Source organism: Epinephelus fuscoguttatus, linkage group LG22 (assembly GCF_011397635.1).
Source record: "Epinephelus fuscoguttatus linkage group LG22, E.fuscoguttatus.final_Chr_v1".
Classification (NCBI taxonomy): Eukaryota; Metazoa; Chordata; class Actinopteri; order Perciformes; family Serranidae; genus Epinephelus; species Epinephelus fuscoguttatus.
In genome coordinates, this window is record NC_064773.1 from 10,876,758 (window position 1) to 10,903,541 (window position 26,784).

At 42.2% G+C, this 26,784-nt stretch overlaps 1 protein-coding gene across 8 annotated transcripts in view; it reads left to right on the top strand.

The window, feature by feature from the left end:
- The window catches only part of magi2a (membrane associated guanylate kinase, WW and PDZ domain containing 2a), a 396,740-nt gene that overhangs the window by 245,216 nt on the left and 124,740 nt on the right, over positions 1-26,784 (top strand). For all 8 annotated transcript variants that reach the window (XM_049566794.1, XM_049566795.1, XM_049566796.1 and 5 more), the window contains exons 4-6: positions 8,730-8,945; positions 12,715-12,925; positions 22,999-23,078. In XM_049566794.1, coding sequence (XP_049422751.1) covers positions 8,730-8,945; positions 12,715-12,925; positions 22,999-23,078 — 507 coding nt within the window. The remainder of the gene's footprint in view (positions 1-8,729; positions 8,946-12,714; positions 12,926-22,998; positions 23,079-26,784) is intronic.

Sequence of the window (26,784 nt, forward strand, 5' to 3'; positions counted from 1 at the left end):
TCTCTCTAGTACAGAGAAAACTGCTCCAACACTTGAGTTTGTACCCTTGAGAACTCCAGATTTTCCTTGAAGAAGAGACAGGTAGCAGTCATGTTAAACTTGAAAACTCAAATAAATAATGAATCAGCTTCCTAAGTCCCACTTCTTTTTTGCTTTGTGCTCCAGTAACAGTTTAGCAAACTTGGTATCATGTGGCACCTCAGACAACATTCACCTCTCCTGTTATACTACAGATATGCTACGTGCTCCGCTTGACTGTGTTTAAAGGAAAACCAAGTATTGAAGATGGTGAAGAGATGTCGCTGGAGAACACATTACGTTGCTATAGGCACATCTTAAGTTAGCTAATGTTAGAAAAACGCTATCTAAGTAGTTAGCCAAGGTGTAGATACATAGATCAGATGTATGGATGCAGATCTTTGCTCATGAAGTAGGTGATGGACTGTGTTATTTTCTTTGTTCTTGGATGGTAGTTTTGTCAAGCTAAGTGTGTCCAGTGTTGGTGGGTTTTTTGGCGGAGTAGGTTTAGCGTTAGCTTGGCTGTCAATGGCTAACACTATCTCTGGATGGTGGCTTGTGTTCATAGTGTTCATAGTATTTCCAGAGTATTTTATTCTCATATGTCGCTGCTTGCAAATCGCATGTGTCATATCCAAGTCCTCCTGTCCTTCTGTGTTAAAAAATCCAAAATAAGTCCAGACATTTGATTTAAACAAAGACGGCGCAGTTATTTCCTGGTGCCACCATCTTTGTTTTGAAGAACTTCCTGCTAAATACCGCTGACTGAGACCTCTGCTGACCTCACCAGGAAAAAAACATCAGCACCATCTAGTGGACCGAAGTTGGTTTAAGTTGTTTGATGCTGCATCAGTTGTTGGTCACCCAGTCTTGTTTGTTAAGTTACTGCTGATTGCTGCTCCGCTCCCTTAAGGTTCATCTCTGGGTGATGGCAGAAGAAGGTATTGACAATATACTTCATGTTTGCCTCACAAATGTAATTATTTAGATATTGAATTAAAAGAGTAAGGACCACTTTTGTCAAAGAAAACTTTATTTCCATTGCAGTATTATATTTGGTGGTATGGCTCTTTTCTGGGGTCTCTTTGCCTTTCCTTGGGCCTACCTAAAAAAAGCCTAAGGCAGAGAAAGCACACCTCTCTGCTCTTCCACATGCATACAAGGATAGCCTACGGCAGAGAGAGCAAACCTCCCTGCCCTTCCATGCGCCTACATTGAAAGCCTAAGGCAGGGAGAGCAGCAGCAAAGACCCCCCCAGGAACAGAACAGAGCAGCATCAATGACAAACAGAAATGACATTGATAAGTCAGACACAACATGAAAAGGAGGAGCTGGGGTGGAGGCAGGTTGAAAAGCAGTTTGCAGAGGAAGCAGCAACAGTAGGCAGGCCAGAGCAGTTTAAATAGGGCGCCCTGAATGAGATTCACCAATTGGTTGCATAGAAAGAAATCATGTGATCTATCAGCTGACTCTCTTCCATCAGTCAGCTGCTCCATCAGCTGATGTAGCTGGGATGTGAGCTGAGCTTGACATTGTGTCTAACGCAATGCTCAACATAATCAATTATTGACATTTGTGAATCCATGCCAAATCGCCCATGTCCGCATCCCAAAGCATCTAAGAATTGATTATTTCCTTCACCCCTATTATTTATTTGGATCTACATGCACATTTGGTCTGGTGTCTGGTGGGTCACGTACATATAATGTCATTGTGAATATATCCTTCATCACATGCTGTAGTCCTTGCTATCAGCTTCTTGAAGCTGCCTGATGACCCGAAACCATAATTGGCACCCAGGCTAAACTGTGTCGCCATGCCTCTTTTTGTCAAGCTTGTCAGACCTAGCAGCAGAAACTCAGGGAGGTGGGGCTTAGGATCAGTCACTTGTCCATCTCTTTTGAATCTGTCTGTGCTCTAGGGTTGACTGGAAAGCTGCTGGTCCCAGCTTAAGTGTTTGTGTTACAAGTTGCTCATATTTCAGTCCTTGCTAGAAAACAGGGTGATTACTCTAAAACAGAAATGCTGGGGAAAAACAAAAATGTCCATATAAGCCACAAACATGAATCCATTGTCAATCAAGTTTTTATTGTCTATGCAGAACAATGAAAATGACTTTCATGTCTGGAGCCCTCAAAGTCCAAAACAATGCCTTCCATTTTGCTTCTCTTTTGAAAAATAAAATAAATTATCCTGGATCTAAATGCTTAGAAGCTGCGATTTTAATCAGGCTTTGGTATTTCTTTGTTGTCTTTCCAAGAATCATTTTGGGGAATTGTTAAATGAGACTTTTATTTCTGTTTCTTGGTTTTATCAGCATGTAAGTGAGAGTCTAGACTGAAATCAGTGCGGCTGTTAGATGTGACAGCAATCCTACCACTTACTCAAACTTCAAAGTCCAGGTTCTATGATGCAGCAGCTTATTAAAGTTCACACGTGCCTCACTTGGACTTGTTCCTCTTTCTTCTCGGAGGCAAATCTCCAGCTCGTTAAGGCTTCGGGATTTGTGTCTGTGGTTCGGGGGTTATAATCCCAGCAGTTGCCGTAATCTTTTTATAGCTACTCTCCTCCATTTTTCATTTTAACCTTCATGTTTTTCAAAATGTGAACATGATGTTTCAATAGGTCTTTCCAGCACGTAGGGAGACACCAACTGATGTTTGGTTAATCTCTCTGGCTATTCTTCCTGTCCCCAAAACTGTTTGAGTCTGTCTCTAATGCTGGAGCCCAGTGCATTAGAATAATCTTCATGGATTTTCACACACGTCGTCTTCTCGTGTCTTCCAGGGACACTTGAGTACAGCTGAAGAGATAGCTGTACGGGCTAATCTAATAGCAAACATAGTGCCGCAGACCTAAACTGTGGCTGATGTTCTGATGTGACCTGATTCTGTGAAGACAATCTCTTTAATGCCCTCAGATTTGAAAATGGAGACGAGCAGTTTTCTGCCATTCAGGCATTTCCTTCTTTCTGGCGCCCTCTTTGGCAGTTTATTGAATTGCGCAGACTTCCCAACAGGAAGTCCTACCCACAGGAAGTTATAAAGCCTAGGTAGGCCTCAGGTCTCAGTATCATACCATTCTGGCCATCAGAGGGTTGCCTGCTGCCATCTTTTATTTTGCCTCAGAAATAGTGATGGTGAAATCGAAGCTTCATGAAGCAGTAAACCACTTTGACACACCTGTTTCAAAGCATTTCATACAGTCAGAGTGACATCTGCTGGCTGTGTGTCAGAACTACATCTAAGTGGAAGACCTGGAAAAGCCTCAAGACTGCCTGTAACGAGGCCTCGCTCTCGGTAGTCACGTGATCGTGGGCGTGCCGAAGCAGGGATTGAAACGCTGCCTCGGAACACTTAAGCTTCAAAAGATCGACACTGTGTTGAGTAAACTGGCTCGAGCGTAACATCACTACTCGGAAAGCATTGACTGTAAGCTCGAATCCCTTTGTTACCATCTCAACAATCAGTATTTGTGAGACCTTTTTGAGTTCATTGATGGAGGAAGTGGATTTCGAATTTGTTTGTAACCATGTGTTTAATTCAGCCATGTTGATTTGTCGCTGTTAAGCATTTAGCCCTCATGCTGTGAATCACTTAATATATGTATTGTGAAAATAATCCTTCTGTGGTATCTTTTAGTTTCCTTTTTGATTTATTCTCTAAATTGTCTTAACTATGATTTCACCCTGCTAACAGCGATAATGCTAAAGATGCTAATGTTAACACTGTTCATTAACCAAGCTAATGCTAGTAATTTTCATGCTAATTATGTTAAGCTAACCAAGCCTGACCAGATGCCTTCCCTTTGTGTAGACCTTTCAGTAATTACAATATATTTTTTATTTCAGTTTCACTCCGTGTTCACAACGTTGAGTCTGCAATAATTAGAGGAGCTTGAATGCTACAGTACATCCTGACTCTGATGTCTCTTTGAATTGGAGTTTGGCTTGCTGTCAGATTGTGGTTGCTACACCTCAAGGAGGACAGTATAAACAGTGTCTGGTATTCTAAAAGAAAAGTAGCATCTCTCAGACTTTTGACCAACATGATTCGACATCTCACTACAGCATCTGCGTCTCAAGCAAGAAATGTTGCTGTTGTTGTGTGAAACCATTGAACATGTCAAATTCTCACAGTGTAAAAATAACAGTCTAGCATTCAGCTTGACAACAATATCTTTTGCAGTCATTTCACTACGTTCTGAAAATGTGTTAGAGTCATGCGCTTTGCTCAAACTACAGGGAAACATTCAACCTTTTGATCGAAGGGTCGGTTCTAGGGATGTAAGTTTCAGTTCATTTTGCTTTCAGTAGTCTGACAACCTTTAACCAGTAACTAACTGGTTAGTTTTTAAAGTAAAAGAATACAAAATGAAGTGAACTACAAAAGGCCTTTCCTTTTAGTTCGGCACTCCATTGATTCAGTGAGCTTTAGCTCTGTATTTCAAAACGCTACTCATTCAGAGGTGGGAGAATTTTAATGTTTTGTGATGTAAATGTCTTGCCTTTTATTTTGTGTTAGCTTTGCTGACAGCTGGAAACATAGGGTGCGTTTAGAAATACTCAGTGGTGGAGCGCACTCTGGAAATCTGGAGTGCTGTTAGAATTCATCGTTCGGGTATTTACAACACCACACTCTCAGAGCAGCGCCGAGCGAAGTGTATTTGTGATTAACCTAATGGTTTGTTAACTCTGTTACTTTAAACAGCAGCACTCTCATTTTAGTGTTGAGCCTCAGATTGGATTTACAAATGCACCCATTGTGCCCATTGCCCACCCTCCAGTCCTCGCTAACTAACACCACCACTCATTCAGTGATTACTGCTGGTAACACCGTCCTGATGCTGTGGCAACATTGTGTCCACCCTCCGGTCTCTCCCCAAGTCACTCCGGTGAGGCATCAGTTTCATTTTGACCCGCAAACCCCCTTTAGCACTGTTACCTATGTTAGCATGTTAACACTGGTCCTGACAAAGCTAAATTGAGCAAAGCATTAGTTCAGGCAGGACACAATGTCAAGCTCAGCTCCCAGCCTAGCTACATCAGCTGATCTCAAATAGCACAATCAGCTGATGGAGCAGCTGATTGATGGAAGGGAGTCAGCTGGTAGATCACATGATTCTTTTCTATGCAACCAATTGGTGAATCTCATTCAGGGCGCCCTATTTAACCTGCTCTGACCTGCCTACTGTTGCTGCTTCCTCTGCAAGGCGCTTTGCAACCCACCTCCACCCCAGCTCCTCCTTTTCATGCTGTGCCTGACTTATCAATGTCATTTCTGTTTGTCATTGATGCTGCTCTGTTCTGTTCCTGGGGGGCCTTTGCTGCTGCTCTCCCTGCCTTAGGCTTTCCATGTAGGCACATGGAAGGGCAGGGAAATGTGCTCTCTCTGCCTCAGGCTTTCCTTGTTTGCACGTGGAAGGGCAGAGAGGCCCCAGAACAGAGCCATACCACTAAATTGAGCACTGCAGATGGAAATAAAGTTTTCCTTGACTAAAGTGGTCCTGACTCAACAGTTGTTAACAATGCGTAGGGTTTCTGGCTCAAAACTGAGCTACTTCTTCGCTGGGGGGACCTGAAGGGGGACCAGAGGGTGGACACAATGTTTTCACAGCAACACTGTTGCGTTGGGATGGCAGTTGTTAGCAGTAATCACCAAATGAGTGCCACCACTAGCTGTTCAGTGTAGAGTGGCCAAAGCTAGCTAATCAGTGGAGACTGGAGGGTGGGCAGTGATGACGATGTTTCCACATGTTAATATGGCTAGCTGGCTGTCCGTCTCCCAAAAGATCCGGGTGGTGTGCACTGCAGTTAACTAAGGGGTAGCAAATAGTTAACTTACTTTTTGCCCCCATGCAAATACAGAAATTTTGACCTCAGTACAGAAGATGTAAATGGATTTTTGTTTGCTTTAATTGAAAGTGCTGAAAAGAGTCATTTAAAAAAGCTCAACATTTAAATGCCTCTCCAGAAACAGTCTCACAGTCACCCTCCATAACCCACAGACGTAGCTTGCAGCATTTCACTACTTTAAGAAGAAAACAGTTCTTGAGAAGAAAATCTTTACAGTGACCCTTAAAGTTAAAAACAAAACAAAAAAGAAGTTAGTGATTTTAACAATGACTGATGGAGACTGTCGGAGAGACTGGGCGGCTGTCAGCAGACAAACAAAGCATAGTGAAATGTAAAATCCACACAGAGGACTGGAACGGGCCGTTGAGTCAGAGCCAAGTAAAAAACTGCAGCTCCCAGAGGTAGGTAGTTGGCTCTGACCAGAGACCAAAACAGCGATTATTCAGTCATATGCCAGGGAAATCCGTGCACGGCCTGATAAGTGATTGATGTGCAGAAGAAAAAGATGGAGGGACTTGGCAGGAACAGATGCCCTCTCAAAAAACCGGGTGACATTAGTTCACAGCGAGGTGTGTGCATGTTAGAGTGTCTTTGTTTGTGCAGATTTTATCACTGCTGTAAGACACGGTGTGATCTTGAGCCCCCAGCTTGTGTGTTCATGGATCAGCTGGCTTTGACGTGGAGCAGCATGTCGAGGGCACGGAGCACCTCATCCTCCCTGCGGCTGGTGCACGGGTGTCACGCACCTCCTCTTATCCCTACTTTCTCAAACCTTTGGGCCTCTTTGCTTTGTTTTTGTTCTCCCTCTTAACTCTTTCTTGGTCTCTTTGCATTTGCACTATGTGCCTTGAATTTATCTTTATCACTTTGTTTTCCTTTATTACAGTTTAATAGTAATATAGATTTTATTTATTATGTTCTTGTTCCCTCTTGGTGTTGTCACATTGGCTTGTTAGACTCTAGAGAAAAGAAAAGAAGTTGAGAAGAGTCTGCAGCCGTGCTAGCAGCTTTATGAGGTTGTTCTAAGGCTAAAGGTACTTTGGGCTAAATGCTTAAAGGTACACTATGTGGCACTGTCGGTTACCGTTTGTGCTCGCCAGTGAATGTTAAGCCAACCGCAGATTTACTTTCGTTTGGCATTTCAGCTTGCTATATTTGCACTTTTTTCAGCACTGTGTCTCTTGGATGCCAGCTGCTGACATCCCAAACACAGAAACCCAGAAGGAAATACAGGCAGGGGGGCAGAGTCTCTGCAGATAAATACACCACCAAACACTTCTAGTGGATCCTAAAACTATTTTTAACTAAAATCCTGCATGGTATGTCTTTAAGTCGGCATACAAACACGCTCAAACAAATAATGCTTACATGCTGTTTAGCAGGTATTATTTATCAGGTTCACTAACTTGGTTAAAGCTGTTAACATTGCTAACATTGTTAATTAGCACTACAATTGAAACCAAAGCTGAATTTCATTATCTTTATCAGTACTTTGTCATAAACCAAAGCAATGGACAAATTGGAATTTTGCGGAGATAACAAGTGAAGAGGTCTCCAGTGTTATAACTATTAATCCTCTAGGACAGTGGCTCCCAACTGGTAGGTCAGGGTCCATAAGTCGGATGCAGGTTGATTCTGAATGGACCACAAGTGACTCGCAAACGTGTCAAGTTTGTAAAAATCTCATTTTATTTTGAAGTACAGTCAATTTCCAGCATGGAGCTTTTATTTTGAAGAGCTGTTCCTGTTGTAAACTAAGTGACTAAAGGACAGCTACTTGACAGAGACAGCAAACTAACTCAACAACATGGCCAAACCTAAGTATGATGCTGAATATATTAAACTGTGTGGACCCTGAACTAATGACTAAGGAGAAATCTGGACCCTGTGGCTGGACCACTTGGGAACCACTGATCTAGGAAAGCTGACCATCTGTAGTAGGTTTCATAGCAATCAACCCAGTTGTTGGCAAAATATTTCACTACAAACCAAAAATCTTCACCTCATGGTGGCGCTCAGAAAAGAGTGGGATCAACAAAGTAGGGCGATACTGAGAGTCGTTTTTTTACATTTGAAGCTTCTATTGAGGTTTTCCAAAAAAGCTTCAAATCTCATATTTAATAGCATCATCAACCTTAAAGAAAGATCCTCGAACAAATCCTTAATTTGAATATGGTAATTCATTGCATTTACTTTTTTTTCAATTATTGGATCAACATTCTTCAATAAATAAATAAAATGGTTACAAATATGGATTAAAAGAGAATATTTTATTAGATTTTTTTTTTTTTTTTAATTCAAAATTTTCCAAGAATTAAGTTTATAAACCGTGGCGTTACATAACATAACAATACAAGACTGGTCCAGAAAAAAGAGAGGACAAAATGGATCAATAGTGTGAGGTGAAGTAATTATTGTGTGCATCGAGCTGATTCATATCCACTGTCGCCAATACAGATATTTATCCAATTTTCATCCATGTAAGTCCATATTATATTTGAGTCCAAGTGATTCCACTCATTTTTTTTTAAACAATTACATCTGTATTTTTCCAATAAATTTAGACTTTTAGACTTTACAACACTCTGAAGTTAATATAAAAGTAGTCTAGTTGTCATTTCTCCTACACAAAGGTCATTGAGTTCAGTCGTCAGGGGACCATGAACGTCTGCACCACATTTCACAGATTTGACTCAGCAATCACTTTAATAGTCGTTGAGATATTTCAGTCTGATTAAACCGTCCAACAGACAGGCATTTGTTATGCAGCCAGCATGACTGAATATAACAGATGTAAGCACTGAGCACATAAAAATGACCCTGAATGTCTCACAACTCTTCCTCCTCTCTGTTCCAGATAACTTTTACGGGACCCCGAAGCCTCCGGCCGAGCCCAGCGCTCTGCTGCTAAATGTAACAGACCAGCTGCTGCCGGGCGCCAGACCCACCTCTGAGGGCAAGAGGAAGCGTAACAAGTCAGTCAGCAACATGGAGAAAGCCAGCATCGAGCCCCCCGAGGAGGAGGAGGAGGAGAGACCCGTCGTCAATGGCAACGGTGTTGCTGTCACCCCAGGTTAGCCCCCCGAACATGACCTGCACGGGCGCAGAGGCAGAGGTGGCGTGAGCCCAGACGCCTTGTCATGACAGCTAGGTTCGAGGTCACGCTCCGGGGTTGGGCTGATCCGCAGGAGCTGATAGTCTTAGCAACGGGGCCCTCCTGGAGCGGTTGCCTAGCAACAGAGATAGTAACAGGTTGCTTTCACATGGTTTTCTCAGAAAATGATTTTATGGCAGATTATCACTTTTAATTGGCAACACAAATATCTTTATGTGTAATTTAACGGCACGGTATGTAAACTGTGAATTATAATTCACTCTCACAGGCGGTGATTACCTCTGCAGACCAAGCAGTTTGTGATTAAAGCATTAGTGCCGTCGCTCTCTAGAATGTGATATCATTCATTAGGTATCATTATAGAGCAGTGTCTCAGCCCAGATAGCCACAGGGCACACACACACAGCGCTCTCCAGCTCAACAGCAGCCTGCGGGCTCTTTAAAAACCAACAAGGACATTTTTATTAAGTGTTTTCTCTCTTCCTGGTGAATCAGCGCCATCCGAAGCATTGCTATTCTCTCTGTAAATCCTCAAGACAGGCCGAAGTGACATTTAACATAGCACGCAGCAGGGCCAAACCTCTTGAGGTATGAATAATAGAAGAAGACATTTCTTTGTACAAATATGTCTTTAAATAACAAGACACATCTGAGTCTGTACCTTTCCATTGTGTGCACTGTATAGACATCCAAATATGCACACCCACTTAAACACACACACTTACACACGCACACACACAAAGTCTTTGAATGCATCCCATGATCACATGAAAAGACCGTCATAAAAAGAGGCTTTATGAGTTTGATTTCTGTGATTGCAAATCCAAAACCATGCATCGGTCCTGTGACTTCCTAAGCTGGTTTCACAGCCTTAGGACAAGCAAGTCTCTCACAGCAGCCAGGACATCACGAGCAGTCAAAGTGTTCAGGGTGCCGATCCCGAGGACGTTTGGTAGAAGGATGAGATTTTGGTTTTCTTACCGCAGGGAGCTCAAACAAGGTAGGATTCTTAATTTGCAAAAGAAATACATGTATGCAGAGTTTTCCTCCGACATCCTGCAGCACAGTTATGGTAATAAAACTTTATTTAAATACTTTCCAAATGTTTGCTAAGTGCTTAACTTTAGGAAAAAGAATGGAAGAGAAAAAGTGAACTCATTTGAATACAGGAACAGAGACAAACTGAAATAACAAGCTTAGATGAATATGTGCCAATAATAATAATAATTAAAAAAACAACTGTATGTAGGATGTAGGGCATCTTTCCTAACGTTACAAAGGGTTTCACATAATAATAATAAGAAACTAATTTAGAACAAGAAATAAGATTAAAACAAGATTAATGCTGCTAATGTAAAGATAAAGTAATATCACAGGTTTGGATGAATATGCAACAATAATATAAGTTGATATACAGAATACAGAAACCTTTCTCAATGTTCATAAGGTGTTTTACAGGATGAAAGAAAGAAAAACTCTTTCGACTTTTTTGCTTTTATTTGCAAATGTAGCTTAAGATAGAGAGGAAAGGGGCAGGAATCAAACCCCAGCTGCTGCTAAGGACTCAGTCTACAGGAGGCACAGGCTCTATTAATACGCTCCTGAGGTGCACCAGTATGTTTGACTGTTTAAAACAGAGGACAACTGGCCTGTTTGGAGAACAAGAACCTGCCTAAGGGCTGGGACACATGTCGCGTCTGTAACCACCTGGCAAACCCGAGGTCAGGCACTGTGTGATACTCTTGTGCCTACTCTGTGCCAACTTTAAAGGGCACAGTGGCAGGTTGCGTCTGAAGTTGTTAAGTGACTATAATAAGTACGGTGTCATAGCCTACTTACCAGAAATCTGGAGTTCGGAGTCAATTTTCCTCCAGGTGTCATTTTTTTGCCCTTTAAACCCGAGCAAATTGGTGTGATTTCTTTTCAAAACATGGGAAGAAGGCAAAGAACAATGAAAGAATAAATGATCCAAAACATTAGCAAGAAATTTAGTAAAATGTGAAAAATCAAACACGATTTTTTTTTTTTTTTTTTTTTTAAAAGGAAGAAAAGAAAACAAGGAATTTCGTAAAAAGAGAAAATTATTTTAGTAAGAGAAAGATAGAAAGTTAAAAACAGACAAGAGAATGACTTGGAAAGAGTGCTTGGAAATTATAATAATTATGTAACAAAATTTTAAAATGTTATAGTAATAAAAATATTTATAAATGTAGTTTCCCTTAGCTTTTTTTAATTTATAATTTTCTATTTTTTTTTTCTTTGCAATTTGTGGGGCATTTCTCGCTAATTTGCTCATTGCCTTTCTTCCCTTGTTTTTGAAGGAAATCCCACCAATTAGCTCAGGGTTCAAAGGTTTAAATATTTGTGAGAGGCGTCTGAAAGCAGCACAAGAAAAGTGATGTCGCTCCAGGTTTCAAAGGGTTAAGTGTGTATTAGGCCTAAAATATTGTCAGATGCAAAGCTCCTGGTAGCCCTGCACTAAAATGATCTACTTCTCCTCCTCCTTAACATAGACTAAAATTTACAGAAGAAACGAAAGATATCTGCCGGCTGTGATTGGTTGTTGCGTTGTTGCTGCGTTCCAAAAAGTTTAGCATTATTTATCTCAGGGCCTGAATGCAGCACTGTAGCTTTTAAATCCGCCTTCCACATGTCTACATTGCCAACAATGGATTTGAGGGTGCAAACTGTACCGGTATTGGTCTGTGCACATCAGATAATTAGTAACATCTGACTCTTATATTGACACAGATTGTAACTCACTTCAGCAGCATAATACAATTCCTGAAATTCAGTTGTGACTTTTGGTTTTGGTGTAGCAGCCCAAGATCTTCAGTGGTCTCATCTTGACACCCCTATGAAACACATCAGGAGGTGTCACTGACTATTACTCTTCAGACTTGATTTAGGACCACAGAGGTTTCATCTAAAGATCTCAGCTCGTCTGCGCTGTGGTTCCTAAAATAATTTCTGTGGGAAACATCCCGGTGTCCAGTTGTTATCTCGCTGAGACAAAATGCAGGAAACATTTTTGACTGATTCCTATCAGCGGTGTTGAGATGCACGATAACTGGAGGCTCTGGGCTGTGCACTGAGCCATGTTGGATGTCAAAGTGGGCTGCTGCGCTCAGCTCAGGAGGAGTTTTGCCTCAGTAGATGGACAGAGTGTGGGCTGACCAGGAGAGCTGAAGGGGAATCAATAGAGCACAGCAGGCTGTGTGATCTAAGCAGATAGCTACCTCGCTCTTTCCCTCCCATAGATTATCTCTCAATCCCCTGCTCTCATTCGTCCCCTCTTCACTTCCCTCCAGCAGCTCTCCTCTGGGAAGCACACACACACTTACCATCTCTTTCTCTTTCTTCCATACACACCATTTCTCTTCCTCTAACACATTCTCACCCCGCCACGACTCAAACTAGGGCATCACAGCTAGCTTCTCTCTCAATCTCTATTGTCTCTTCTGCTTTATTCGCCTTTCTGTCTTGTTAACCTCAATCATTCCCTCTCCTGCCTTCACCCCGCTCACCTCTCTCCCCCGAGTCGCCGCTTCACCTCACCTTTTTCTAATCATCCTTTCCATTTTTTTTTTTCACTCCACCCGAATCTCAATCAGCCCCTCTCCGTGCCTCCTGCGTCTCCTGTCCTCGCTTCACCTCCCTTGTCTTTCACTCTCCTCCCCGAGCGATAATGTCGTGCCTGACTCATCCTGCTCTCCTGTCACCTCAGAGTCGAGCGAACATGAGGACAAGAGTACAGACGCTTCGGGGGACATCGTCCCGCAAAACATCCCGACGGAGGCCCCACCTGAGGCGCCCAAAGATGACGGACAGTCCCCGAAAATGACCCTACCCAAACCAGAGGAGAATGACGAGCTAGGGCCGCTGCCCGACAACTGGGAGATGGCGTACACCGAGAAAGGAGAGGTCTACTTCATAGAGTAAGTGTCATGGTTACATCTAACACCGATCCAGGACTGATGAGCCTGGATAGTTTAGTGTCACACATTAAACTCACTGCAGAGGGAACTCTGAAAATACAAACTCACCAGATGGTAGGCAATCTTCTTAGCAACTTTTAAAGGAGTAGTCGTTGATTTTTATGGCCACTTGGAGGCAGCGTAACAAGCTGTAAACACAACAGTGACTTAGTATCATCTATAAAGTTGATATAATAAATGTGTTAGCAAGCAGTGCCTATTCACGAATCCAGCAGGCACGAAGCAACAGTAGCATTTAGTAGGGCCAGAGCTCCATTGTAATGCAAGGAATTAATATTCTCTCAAATTAAATGCATTCTTTAGAGGCTGCTGGAGCTCAAAAACTCATGAAATTCACTGCATACATTAGAAGTGGTGATAATTTACATCTGATATGAGTCTCTGGCTGAGGTGTGGAAAGCTGGCTCGATAGCACCTGTAAAAGACCTCCTGACGTTCTAGTCTAAACCCAACAGGAAGTCAGCTATTAAGACTTTACTGTGCATTTTTTTGCCATTCATAGGTGCTGTACTTTCACAAACTCCCCTTAGAGAACTAATCAGATCAACTTCAGATTTGGTCAGTAAAATATAAAGACCCTAATGATGAAAGTTGTTAAATATGTGGCAGCCAGTTTGCATGATTTGCTATAAACAGGAAGTTGTTGTAAATTGATTGTGCACCGTCCAATCTGCCCCAAATGTCTCATGCTTGATAAGAATCCAGGCCTGAGGACATCTACATGCCAATTTTGTGTCAGAGTAAATGCACCAACTTCTGACTACAGGAAGTAGACCTGGGGCCATATTCACAAAGCTTCCTAGTATTATGAGTTGCTCCTAGTGATGAAATTCTAAGAAAATTCATAGAATTCAGACATACATAGAATTTCCCCTCAAAGTTAAGACTAAGTCCTTGTAAAGATAAAAGTTATTCACAGAGCATCTTAGACCTTAAAAGAGCTCCTAAGGTGAAAAACTGTTAGGAGCAGGGAGGAGGACTTTCAAGAGGTTTAAGAGTTTCTAAAGCAGAGGAAGAAATGGTGGAGACACAAAGAGGTCGGAGAAATATTCTCCAAACGCTGGATGACAGTAAGACAGTGATGATGACATCACACAGTTGCTGCAGATTTGTCAGCTGCACATCCATGATGTGAATCTCCCGTTCCACCACATCCCAAAGGTGCTCTATTGGACTGAGATCTGGTGACTGTGGAGGCCACTGGAGTACAGTGAACTCATTGTCATGTTCAAGAAACCAGTTTGAGATGATTTGAGCTTTGTGACATGGTGCGTTATCCTGCTGGAAGTAGCCATCAGAAGATGGGTACACTGTGGTCATAAAGGGATGGACACGGTCAGCAACAATACTCAGGTAGGCTGTGGTGTTTAAACCATGCTCAGTTGGTACTAAGAAAGTCTCCCCCACACCATTACACCACCAGCAGCAGCCTGAACCATTGATACAAGGCAGGATGGATCCATGCTTTCATGCTGTTTACACCAAATTCTGACCCTACCATCTGAATGTGGCAGCAGAAATCCAGACTCATCAGACCAGGCAATGTTTTCCAATCTTCTATTGTCCAGTTTTGGTGAGCCTGTGTGAACTGTAGCCTCAGTTTCCTGTTGTTAGCTGACAGGAGTGGCACCTGGTGTGGTCTTCTGCTGCTGTAGCCCATCTGCTTCAAGGTTGGACGTGTTGTTGGTTCAGAGATGGTCTTCTGCAGACCTTGGTTGGAACCAGTGGTTATTTGAGTTAGAGGTGGACGATATCCAAATTTTGTTACCGTTACACCTTCCCCACATTTTCCTGGGGTATACGGTATTACCGTGACTAATTAAAAATCACTTTGGCTCAGAGGGAGTTGCAAAAATGTTGGCTTGTGCCTATACTGTTCAGAAACAGAACAGCAAACATTACTTAGGCCTAAGAATACTAAAAAATAACAAAACATGTACAACATTAACAATTTTTATTAAGAAATATTTAAAAAAAAAAAAAAAAAAAAAACACAGCTCTACAGCATCCAGTGCTAGGGTTTATCAAATAAGAAAAGCAGAACAATAAATAACAAGGCATAACTGAAAATGGGCATATATAATCCTATCTTGAGAAGCAACGGGAAATACTGTTCGCTGGTTTATTTTTAGAGCCTACTTTTAGTTTGAAAAGTTCAGCCGCTCCAAGTCCCAACTGTTTTGTCCATCAGAACAGGCTACTCCTCATTGAAAATAACTTTTCAACAAACTATAATGATAACTATAGCAGCATCCTATGCTTCAAAACTATTCAAGGTTTTTCGCCAGAAAAACCAGCATGTTTACTTTTTCTGGCTGGAGCAGGGCACGCAGTGGATTGGCCGCAGTGCTGAACACCCGCTCTGATGGAGAGCTCGTGGCACAAACGCACAGGTAGCCATCGACATCAGAGGGAAACGCCTGGCTCCATCACATTTCCACCAGAGAAGGGGGTCTTCGTCTCCCTGAATAGCAGGCCTGTGACAATAGGCCGTTATCTCTGCTCCTGCTCGCTCCTGCATGGTGCCGACTGGACCTGCCACCGCATCGGCTCCTCTTTGAAGGAGACTGCCCAGTCATCTTTTTTTGGGTGGTTCGGGTTGCGCTTCTCCCTCCTCCACTCTGATGGCCACTGGACCTGCTGCTGCTGCTGCTGCTTGCAGAAGTTGTGTTTTTTTGGGGGGGGGGAGGCAACTCGCTTGATGCGCGACATGCCATCTTTTATTCTCTTTCTCACGTCTGAGCTGTCACGTGACGACGTCACATCCAAAAACTTTATCAAATGTCATCTCCCGACAACAGTTAAGGGCAGTTATAAGAGAAACATTACAGCCTACTATTAGTTTTAAATTGTAATAGTGTTAAATTGAAAACTCAACAACACAGGCTGCTGGACAGGCGCTCATTATTTAGGCATTAAATAAGTTATATTTAATATTATATCAGGCCCCTATAGGCCGATATGCGGGGCAGATCTTTTTTTAATGACGGTAATAAAACTGATACCGTTGTTGTTTTTAGATACTGTGGGATACCTTATTACTGTATTATCGCCCAACTCTAATCTGAGTTACTGTTGCCTTTCTGTCATCTTGAACCAGTCTGGCCATTCTCCTCTGACCTTTGGGATCAACAAGGCATTTTCCCCCAGAGAACTGCTGCTCACTGGATATTTTCTCTTTTTGGGACCATCCTCTGTAAACCCTAGAGATAGCTGTGTGTGGAAATCCCAGTCTTGACCATGTTGCTGCATGATTGACCGACTGGTTATTTGGTTAACGAGCAGTTGAACAGGTGTACCTAAGAAAGTGGCTGGTGAGTGTATACAAATATTCAGTAGTGCAACTTAAAAGTAGTAAAATAAAAAAGACTCTGAGTGGTGCAAAGTAACAAAAAATGTTATATTCAGAATTTGTGAAGTATAAAAAAAACTACCAAGCGATGGTTTTCAGACAGCCTCTCCTATGAGCAGCCTGAGGAGGCGTGTTCCAGCCTTTAGAGATCGCAGAGTGAGTTTGTATTTTCATTCTTCTGCAACAAAATTAAATTCAGCCTCAGTTACTAGATTAGGGCTAGGTATCATCTAAATGTACTTCTGTATATTCCCTTGTGTACACACACACACACACACACACACACACACGCACAGACGGACCATAATTGATGCTTGGTGGTTTAATGAGATTTAGAGGTCCCCAGAAATACCTTGCTACAAAGAACTCTGTTATACAAGCTTTAAAGTTTAATTCATTGGAGGTGTTAGCTTTTTACAGCAGCAGTAAAAACGGTGGAGGTGAGTCTTTGTTACATAAGAGTAATGGAGTTGCTGTTCTTGTGGTAGAGGTGGCGAGGGAACTGTATCTCCACAGATGTGGTCATGGCTTCAACTAATGTAGCTATAACAGGAAATTATCCTGCTATTAGATATTATTTTATTGCACCAATATATCATCACAGTCATTTAGGCTAGATTTCTCCACAGCACTGATTGAATCCCAGCGCACTTGAACGCATCACAAACTGCTCAAAGCTGCACGGCAACACCAGACTAAGAGATGAGACGGCAGCGATCGTCATCCAGCCAGGCACATGTTGCGTCGTCTCGTCTTCTCGCCACAGAGGGAGACTTTTAATTCCCTCCGCTGCCAACGACTCACCATGCGTCTCCTCCCCTCAACAGACAAACGTCATGCTCCCACGCCCATCAAGCACATTACACAACTAATACAGTTAGCCCACTGAATTTGCGGCTTCAACTTTTTTGTCTGGGCGTATGTGATGCCGTGCCAAAGTGATAGCGGCTGCCAGGAGGATGCTCGCCTTTGATTGGCCTCCATATGAGATCAATTCGTTTACCTACAGCCCTTGAAGTGAGGCAGCTGAGGAGTGGAACAGAGCAAGATGGAGATGGAGGTGGAAGGGAAAGAAAGTGATAGTGATTAAAAATAGTAGATAGGGAAAAAAAAACGAAAGGTGAAGGGGAGGACAAGAAAGAGGAAGCAGAAGTAGGTATTTATGCTATAAATAGTAATAGATGGCAAGTGAAGAGACGGAGGAAGAGCAGGGGAAAGAGTGAAATGCTTTGGAGACAAATCAAAAGCAGAGCAAAACAGACTTTACCTTACCTTGAACTGCACTTTATTTGGCTCTATGTTTGGCGTGGGCCTTAATCTCCCACTTTCATCTATGTTTAGAGATGGCAATGTCCGTCTGTCGGCTCACCACTCTCATCCAGACTCAAGTAGCTCAGTTTTTTCTTGTAGCGCCACCGACTGGTCTCAGATTTCACCTGTCTGACATACGTCAACACCCTGGTGCCACCACAGGGTGGACATTTTGGTTTTGAGTAAAGTGTCTTAACTAATATTGGGCATATTACTAATAGATTTAGATCAGTCATTTACGTTCCCCTCAGGATGAATTGGAATAATTTTGGTGATCCATTAAGGGAATACTTCACCCACTAAGTGATCATTTGTATATCAGTTACTCACCCCATGTAACACTGAGTCATGAAGAAAACTATTTTTTTCTTGCATGCCTCCGTGATGAGATAAAATCCAAACACGAAGGAAAAGCTTGGTGAATTGAAATAAAAGGGGCAACTGCATTTAAAACAGCACAACTAAGACTCACACAACTCGTGCAGTACAATCCAAGTCTCATTTATCCAGTTTTGCGCTCAGTACTTCCCAAAGATATGCATTTTTGCTAAAACCTTACTATTTAAAGCACCTCCACATACATACTGTGCCTGAGACCGTTTGAAGTCTTTAAATAGGAAGGTTTTAGTTGAAATGCACATGTTTGGGAAGGACTGAGTTAGGACTAGATAGCTGAGACTTGATTATACTGAAACAGAAACCTCCAGGGCTGAAAAATGAAGCCAACACTGAAGTGCCAAAAACTGCAGTTCCTCTAATGGCCACTTGAGGCTGGCTCCAAGAGGGAGTCAATCTCCATAGATACCCATATTAAAATGGCTGACTTTACAGCAGAAATAAACATGTTTACAGCCCAATTCTAGTCTCTATAGCTAATTTCAGAATTCATGACAACTGTACATGGGATGAACTATTAAATATCTCACCCATTTAAATATTATTATGGCTAAAATTATACGTAATTAAGGCTGGGGGACTTTGAAGGACAGGCTGTCTCCCAATAGTGTCCTCACCTTCTCAGTCAGATCAGCCCCTAGATCCATTGTGCCAGCCTCTTGCCAAATATGGTCACTTAAAGCTCCAAAAAAATCAAGATGGTGACGGCCGAAATGCGGAGCTCAAGGCTTCAAAATGGGAGTCCATAAACCCATGGGTGACGTCACAGTGGCTAAGTCCATTATCTTCACAGTCTATGATTAAATTGCAGGAGCTGTGTGAGAGTTTTTTAAATAGATGTTCTAATATAGTTTTGCTGTTGTTAAGCATGGTACCCACTATGACTTTATTTCATGAAGAATGTTCACCACTTTTGGATTCTTTGTTCACCGTGGAGGCAGGAAAGAAAAACAACGTTTTCTTCACAAATTTAACAAAACACGTGGTAGGTAATGAATATACATGGATATACATGGATATATTGATTTATAGTTTAATTACTGATTTAAAATCAAGGGCTGCACTGCGTTACCTTTAAAACGTCACTAGAATCACATTATACACACAGACCAGACCAGCATCACGTCATCACCAAGGCCATGCCCCATTTTGGTGGAAAGAAAAATGCCAACAAGCTGTTGTCTAGCGGGTGAACCAAAGCTTTCACACTGAGATTTGAGGCACTTAGTATTTGTGAATATTCACAAGCTATGTTTCCATCCAAAAGTGATTTGAATCATTGGGAAATGCGCATTAAAAGAAATACGAATCCTGTGTTTCCATTAAATGTACGGACTTTGGTGAAAACTATGAACTCGCGCAAGTTTTCCGCAGAACCAGAAACAAAACAAGTCTTGCATTATTCTTCTTCTACGTTTTCTGGCGGTTGGCAACCAGCTTGTAAATGCATCTGACCCAGAGTGTGGATATCACCATGGAGAGAGGTGTGCTATGTCAGACTTAATTCGAACATAACTGTTTCCATCCCCCGTTTTGCGAATCGACATTTTTTCGAATCAACCAAAACCCGGCTAAAGCGATCATATTATAATTATATTTTAATTAGAATTTTGGCGTTTGCATCATAATTTTCCGATGCGATACTTCTAGATGCGCATCTAAACAGGCTGATGGGAACATGGCTACTGTCAGTCCGGATAACTAATATCCAGCCTCTGTGTTGGGTCATTTGGGCAGGGAAAACCTAGAGCGCCATGGCAGCAATCAACCTTAATTTATAAATAAATAGAGATTAAATTAGAATAAAATCGTCCATTACAAAGTCTAGTCCAGTTGTGAAAATTTGTTAGTGTGTGTGTGACTGGATTCAGGATGTATTAAACAGTCTTATGAGCCAACTGCTGCTGCTCTGCTGTGGAGAGGGTTTAGGCAAAATCACAAACAATTATGTCTATTATATTCTGTTATCCTATGGACTTTGTTTTTGGAGTTTTCTGTTTGTCTTCCTTGTTTCATGTTGTTCATTCATGTTGAATCTGTTTCCTGTTTTATTTTGTACATTCTCTCCTCATGTGTCGTGTCTGGTTTTACTTCCTGTCTTTGTGTGTTCTCCCGCCTGTTTTCTGTCACACCTGTCTCGTTAGTCCTTCCCTGTTCCCACAGTCTTCCCCTCACACCTGTTCTGTATTAGTCCTGTTTGCTCCACCCGTGTGTTCCCCTCCACACCCTTGTTGTTAGCCAATCCCAATTTCCCTCCTTTTGCCCGTGTCCTCCTACTCCAGCTGTGTCTCATTCTTGTGATTAGTTTTCTGTGAATATATACCTGTGTGTTTCTCTTTGTTCCTTGTTTGTTCGCCCTGCGTTCATCCCTGTGTTCTTGGTGTCGTTTCCTGCTACATTTCTTGGCTGGTAGCTTGTGTTTTGATTTTTCATCATATTTTTCCTGGTTGGTTTTCACTCTAGTTTTTTTGTTCTGCTTTCATTTGGACTCTCTGTTACCTGCTTGTTCCTGATGTTTTTTATCAGCTGCTTTAAACCCACCTGCTGCTCTGCACTTCAACAAATGTTTGTTTGACAGGAAATAAATGCGTACATATGTGTCACAATTAAACGCATGTCAAATTGCATTGACATCTATCTATAGTAGTGGTTCCCAGTTGGTGGTTCACAGTCCAAACATGGGTCCTGGGTCCTTTCTGAATGGACTGCAAGTGACTTACCCTGGAAATCCAGAGTTCTCGCGAGAGCACAATTTGAATTTGCTGAGCGAGTCACTCTGGCATCAGTAATGATGCTCATTACCCATGCCGTTGGAGCCGAGCTGCACCAATCACATCGGTGTATCTGATATAGGCGGGCCAGAGGCGAGCTAAACAGATGACGACAGCGCTGTGACAACGAAGTCCGGAATCAGTCAGTAAACATTGCAAGATGGCTACGGATGAACACCAGTTGTTTGAAACGGCTTTGGCCGCTACAATGAATGAGTTAGACTTGGCTTTTTCTCTAAAAGAGGAACAGAAGACAGCGCTCGAATCTTTCCTTTGCAAGAAAGACGTTTTTGCTGTTTTGCCGACCGAATACATCAAGAGTCTAATCTACCAGTTAGCTCCGCTGGTAGCTAAGTGTATACGTCACCCTGTATATTGTTCTGATTGGTCGTAGTGTTATCCAATTGTGTGCAGTGATATTTTCAAATGCATGCTCGAGTTGGGCCATTTGCATAGATTTGGGTCTGGATTTCCGGGCTACAAGTAACTCGCAAACATGTCAAGTTTGTAAAAAAGACTTTATTTTTAAGTACAGTGAATTCCGGCACAGAGCTTTTATATTGAAGTGCCATTTCCTGTTGTGGATTGAGTGACTAATGGACAGCTGCCTAACAGAGAGAGCAAACTAACCCGAGGACATGGCCAAACACAAGTATGAGTGGACCTTGAACTAATGACTAAAGACAAATCTGGGCAACACGGTGACACAGTGGTAAGCATTGTTGCCCCACAGCAAGAGGGTTCCTGGTATGGAACCCATGGTGGGTGTTTGAATCCGGGGTGAGGAAGCCCCTCTCTGCAGAGTTTGCATGTTCTCCCCATGTCAGCGTGGGTTTTCTAAGGGTGCTCCAGCTTCCTCCCACAGTCCAAAAACATGCAGGTTAATTGATGACTCTAGATTGGCTGTAGGTGTGAATGTGATAGTCTGGTGACCTGTCCAGGGTGTACCCTGCCTTTTACCCAATGTCAGCTGGGATAGGCTCCAGCCCCCCTGCGACCCCCAACAGGGTAAGTTGCTACAGAAAATGAATGAATGAACGAAAACTGGTCCCCAGGGCTGGACCTCTTGGGAAGCACTGATCTTTAGGATCTTGGTTTTCTTTCCCCCAAAAAGCAGAGTAGCCTTAACTTTTTGTGAAATACCCATATGTGCTGGTTTTGGTCTGTGGGGATCTGAGCTAGTTTTTGGCAGGAATGTCTCATGAGTCAGTTAAGTTAGCAAGCGCTAGCAGTTTGATGATCCCCAAATGCCCATGAAGTGCGTGTTTAATAATGCACTGTACTAGTTTAATAAAAACATGGAAATAAAGTTTTGAAAAAGTTTTGAAAACTCCTTGGTAACAATGTGTGGGAGCCCTGTATGTGACATGTGTTTTCAGTTTGCCCCTCTGCTTCAGCCAAAACAAAAAGTAATTAATCCAACTTTAATATCTACACAGATTTATATTTTACTGCGCTTTTATGTTTTATTTAACCATAAATTGTTATTCCTGTCATTGGTGCAGCCCTGTGATCTGTGTCTTTAATGCTGAACTGCAAACACAGCTTCCTTCGGGAAATAAGTAAAAGTTGAAAGTCCTGAAAAGAACAAAGACACAAGGACGCCTCTTTACCGCGTCCTCTTCCTTCATCCTCTCACCTCGGGTTCTTACTGTAGGCACTTTGTGTACAGACACACAACCCCCCCCCCCCCCCCCCTCCCCGCCCCCCTTACTGTCATCATGAAGGGAGGCCATTGTGGCTCCGGAGCTTCAGACAAAGCCGCGGAGATGCGTCGAGTTTCCCTGGCACATCATATCTGATCTAGATCCAGCTCTCTGCCTGAGGCTCTGGATGAATCTGCCAAGCCCACAGCTGTTCCCCTCCATCACTCCCTCAGTCACCCCTCTATCTGTTTCTGCCCCTGCTCCTCCTCCTCCTCCTCCGCCCTCTAATGAGAGACAGTAAGCAAATTAAAAGTATCGATTGCCATTTTGTAAACCTAAAGCTTTTTTTTTTCCTCTCTGCTTGTCACCTTTTTTCAGAGGCAGGCACACAAGGGAGTCTCATCTTTCCTCTCTGAAATGATTCTCCAGCCGAATTAAGAATCCACCAACCTCCTTCTCGCTTTCTGCCAAGTCTCCTCTCTCTCGCCATCTATCACACTCCCTCTCACTCTCCCTCTCTCTGTCGTCTCTTCACAGCCACAACACCAAGACAACATCGTGGCTGGACCCGAGGCTAGCCAAGAAGGCAAAGCCGCCTGAGGAATGCAAAGAGGATGGTGAGTACTGTGTCTTTATCTCCTGTTTTTTCCTTTCCCTGTGATTTATTTTTTTGCTATTCACATTCATACATTTTAATACACAACTTCCACACAGTGTTTTTTTTTTTTTTTTTAAGATTTTAACCTTGCCTGTTGATCTGAAGAGATGAATGCATGCGAGACTTCAGTTTGGAGGAACATTTGCTGATTTTTGTGTGCCAGTGCGGCGTTTTTATATTTTCTAGGACTTATATGGTGACAGTGTCAGTGAGTGTGGGGATAGGAAGCCCCGTGATATGTGTGTTTAAAGCCCAGGTCCAGAGAGACTGGAGGTTACAAAGACTTCTTTATTCTCAACTGAGAGAGAGATGTGGAGTGTCCTTCACCCGCCCACACACACACGACAAAACACACACCAAAAAGAAAGGAGAAGGATGAATGTCAATGCAGCAGGGTTTATAGACGAGCGTACATGTATACGAGCGCGTCATCTATCTCTTTCGCCCTCGCCCTCACTCCCCGCTTCCCCCATTCGTCTTTCCTTTATGTGTGCGACCGAGACGAGATTTATCGCCTGAGTTATAGACAGGGAGGTAGTGGGGCTGAGAAGAAGGACTGGATTTTGGAGATGGACGGAGACAACAAATGAGGAATGACAGTGGCTTTTTTTTTTTTTGAGTGTGTGTGTGTCTGTGCGAGTGTTTCGGTGTATGTTCACAGCAAGAGGGGTGGAGGTGTTTGTGTGCATATTCCTGGTAAATGCGTAACCACGAGGATAGAGTTTCTCTAAAAATACATTTGGCAGTCAGACACACGTACATGCAGACAGAGACAAACAGACAAATGCAAACGTTTGCTTAAACCTGCCTCGTGTGTCAGGTTTGTGGCTGCAACTAATTGTTGTTTTCATTATCAATTAATCTGCCTGTTAGTTTCCTGATTTATTGTTCAGTACACAGACCCAAAGGTGATGCCTTCAGACTGCGTATTTAGTCGAACCAACAGTCCAAAACCCCAGAAGATTTCAAGTTATGTTTAACAAAGTCAATCCGCTAGTTTGGTCCAGACTTTAATACCTGGACAGCTATTGGAATCTTTGCTTCAGTGAGCCTCACGCAGCAACAATCTCTTAAATGTCTCTTATATTTTTTGTTAGTTATTCATTAAAGGCCCAGTGTGAAGGATGTAGGGGAATACATTGACAGAAATGGAACACAGTATAATAAGTATGTTTTCTTTAGTGTATAATCACCCGAAAATAAGAATCTTTGTGTTTTCGTTACCTTAGAATGAGCCGTTTATATCTACATGGGGGGCGGGTCCTCATCTACGGAGATCACTTCCTGAACAATGAATTCTGAAAGAATTCTAACCAGGAGAAGTTTCAGCGGATTGCCATCTGCAGTCGTCACTGCTAGATGCCTGCCGCTAAATCCCTCTAAATCTTTCACACTGAGTAAAACATCAGAGAAGTCAAGTCCAGATGCACCAAATGCTCTTAACCATCCAAATATGCCGAATGATGAAGCCCACCTGATCATAAAATAAAGGCACATGGCTGATTGTTTGTTATTAGCATAGCTAATGCCCCTTAAGCACTATATAAAGCCAGGTGTCGTGCTGTGTGCAAATACTCTAGCACACACCCAAGAATTGGAGTGATGCAGGTGTGGAGGCACCGGATTTGACCGGCCTAAAACAAGGCTCCAGTGTTTTGCACAAATCTAAAAGCAGAGCTCCTGGCAGTGGTGTAGTGGATCATATACACAGGTATACAGTCTGCACTCACCTACCAGCCATAAAGCCATTGGGATATACAGGAGAGTATACCCACCTCCTCCTTGGTAACCTACTGATCTACCTAGTAGTACCCTAACCTCATCAACTACCACTACACCATATCATCAACGAGTTGATATAGTTTGAAAGTCCCCATGAAATGAAAATGAATAATCCGAGTTTGAATCGTATGTCCCCGTGTTAACTGAGCATTTATGTTTTGTTATGTGCCAAACATATGTTAAAAAAAAATAACTATCAGGATGTTTTTACATAAAATCCCTTTCTTGTCTCTTTCTGTGAAACAAGGTGAAACTGATTCAAAGTTCTGATGACTCATTCTGCACTCGGGGGTGTTTACAAAAGTTCATCTAATGAAATAAGACTTTGATCGACGAGCTCGGTCATATAAAACCACACTTCACCATTTGTGGGCTGTCGTAGTGAACAAAGCAATATGGAGACAGATAGGAAGAGATGTGAGATGTAAGATCTACCTACCTACCTATGAATGTATCTATCTATCTGTCTGTCTGTCTGTCTGTCTGTCTGTCTGTCTAACTATTTATCCATCCATCCATCATCATCTGTCTGTCTATCTGTCCATCCATCCATCTATTCGTCTGTCTGTCTGTCTATCTACCTATCACTCGATCTGTCCATCTATGTATGCATCTGTATGTCTGTCTATCTGTCCGTCTGTCTAACTATTCATCCATCCATCCATCATCTGTCTGTCTGTCCGTCCATCCATCCATCCTTCCATCATCGTTTGTTTGTCTGTCTGCCTGTCTATCTGTCCATCATCCATCCATCCATCCATCCATCCATCCATCCATCCATCCGTCTGTCTGTCTATCACTCGATCTGTCCATTTGTCGATCGATCCGTCTGTCTGTCTATCTGTCTATCACTCGATCTGTCTATCATCTTTCTGTCTATCTATCTGTCTGTTCATCCATCCGTCCATCCATCATATTCCATTTCACTGAGAAATATGTCACAGCGCAAGTGCTAAAGATAGTTGAACTTTTGTTTCGTGGGGACTTTAACTGGGATAAATGGACCAGTAGTGTTTATTCGCCCACAAATGTAATAATTCAATCATAATAATTACTCAAACACAATTGTCAAAATTTGATTATATGATATTCATGCATTGATTTTTGTTCCTCAGATTTAAAACTTCTTTTTCCTTGCGTGGGATGAGCAATTTGTCGACTCTAAAAATACATACATACATAAGAGGAGAGCAAAAATAAGCAAAAATTGGTGAATGCCAGAAATCAATGGGTATAAACAGACAAAATATAAGAGGAAGTTTATTTGTGTATCACTTCCTGCTTGAGACCCAATGAATCCCAATGGCTTTTCTGTCGGTGCCTCCATGTTGACATTTGTACGTTTGAGTGAAATATCTTGATGACTATTGGCTGGATTGCCATGACGTTTGGCTGACACATTCATATTCCCAACAAGATAAAGTGTAATCGCCTTGGTGATCCCTTAACTATCCGTTTAGTTTTAATTCATCCAATACTTTGGTTAATGTCCAAATACCTGCAAGCTAAAGACATTCCCATCAGCCTCAGCTATAGTTTGGGTTTGGTGCTAATTAGCATGCTAACAAGCCAAACTAACATGGTGAATATGATAAATGCTATGCCTGCTGAAGATCTAGTATGTTAACACTGTGAGCATGTTAGCTGCTGATGTTAGCATTTACGATTAGTCGATTAATAGATCAGTTGATTGACAGAGAATTCGTCACCAACTGTATGATTAACAATTAATTGTTTCAGACATTTTTCGAGCAAAGACTTCAGGTTTCGGCCTGTTGGTTGGAAAAAAAATTATGATGAGCATTTTTCACTTTTTTCGAGCATTAGTAGACTAAACGATTAATCAATTATCATGAAAATATTCGGCAGATTAATCGATAATG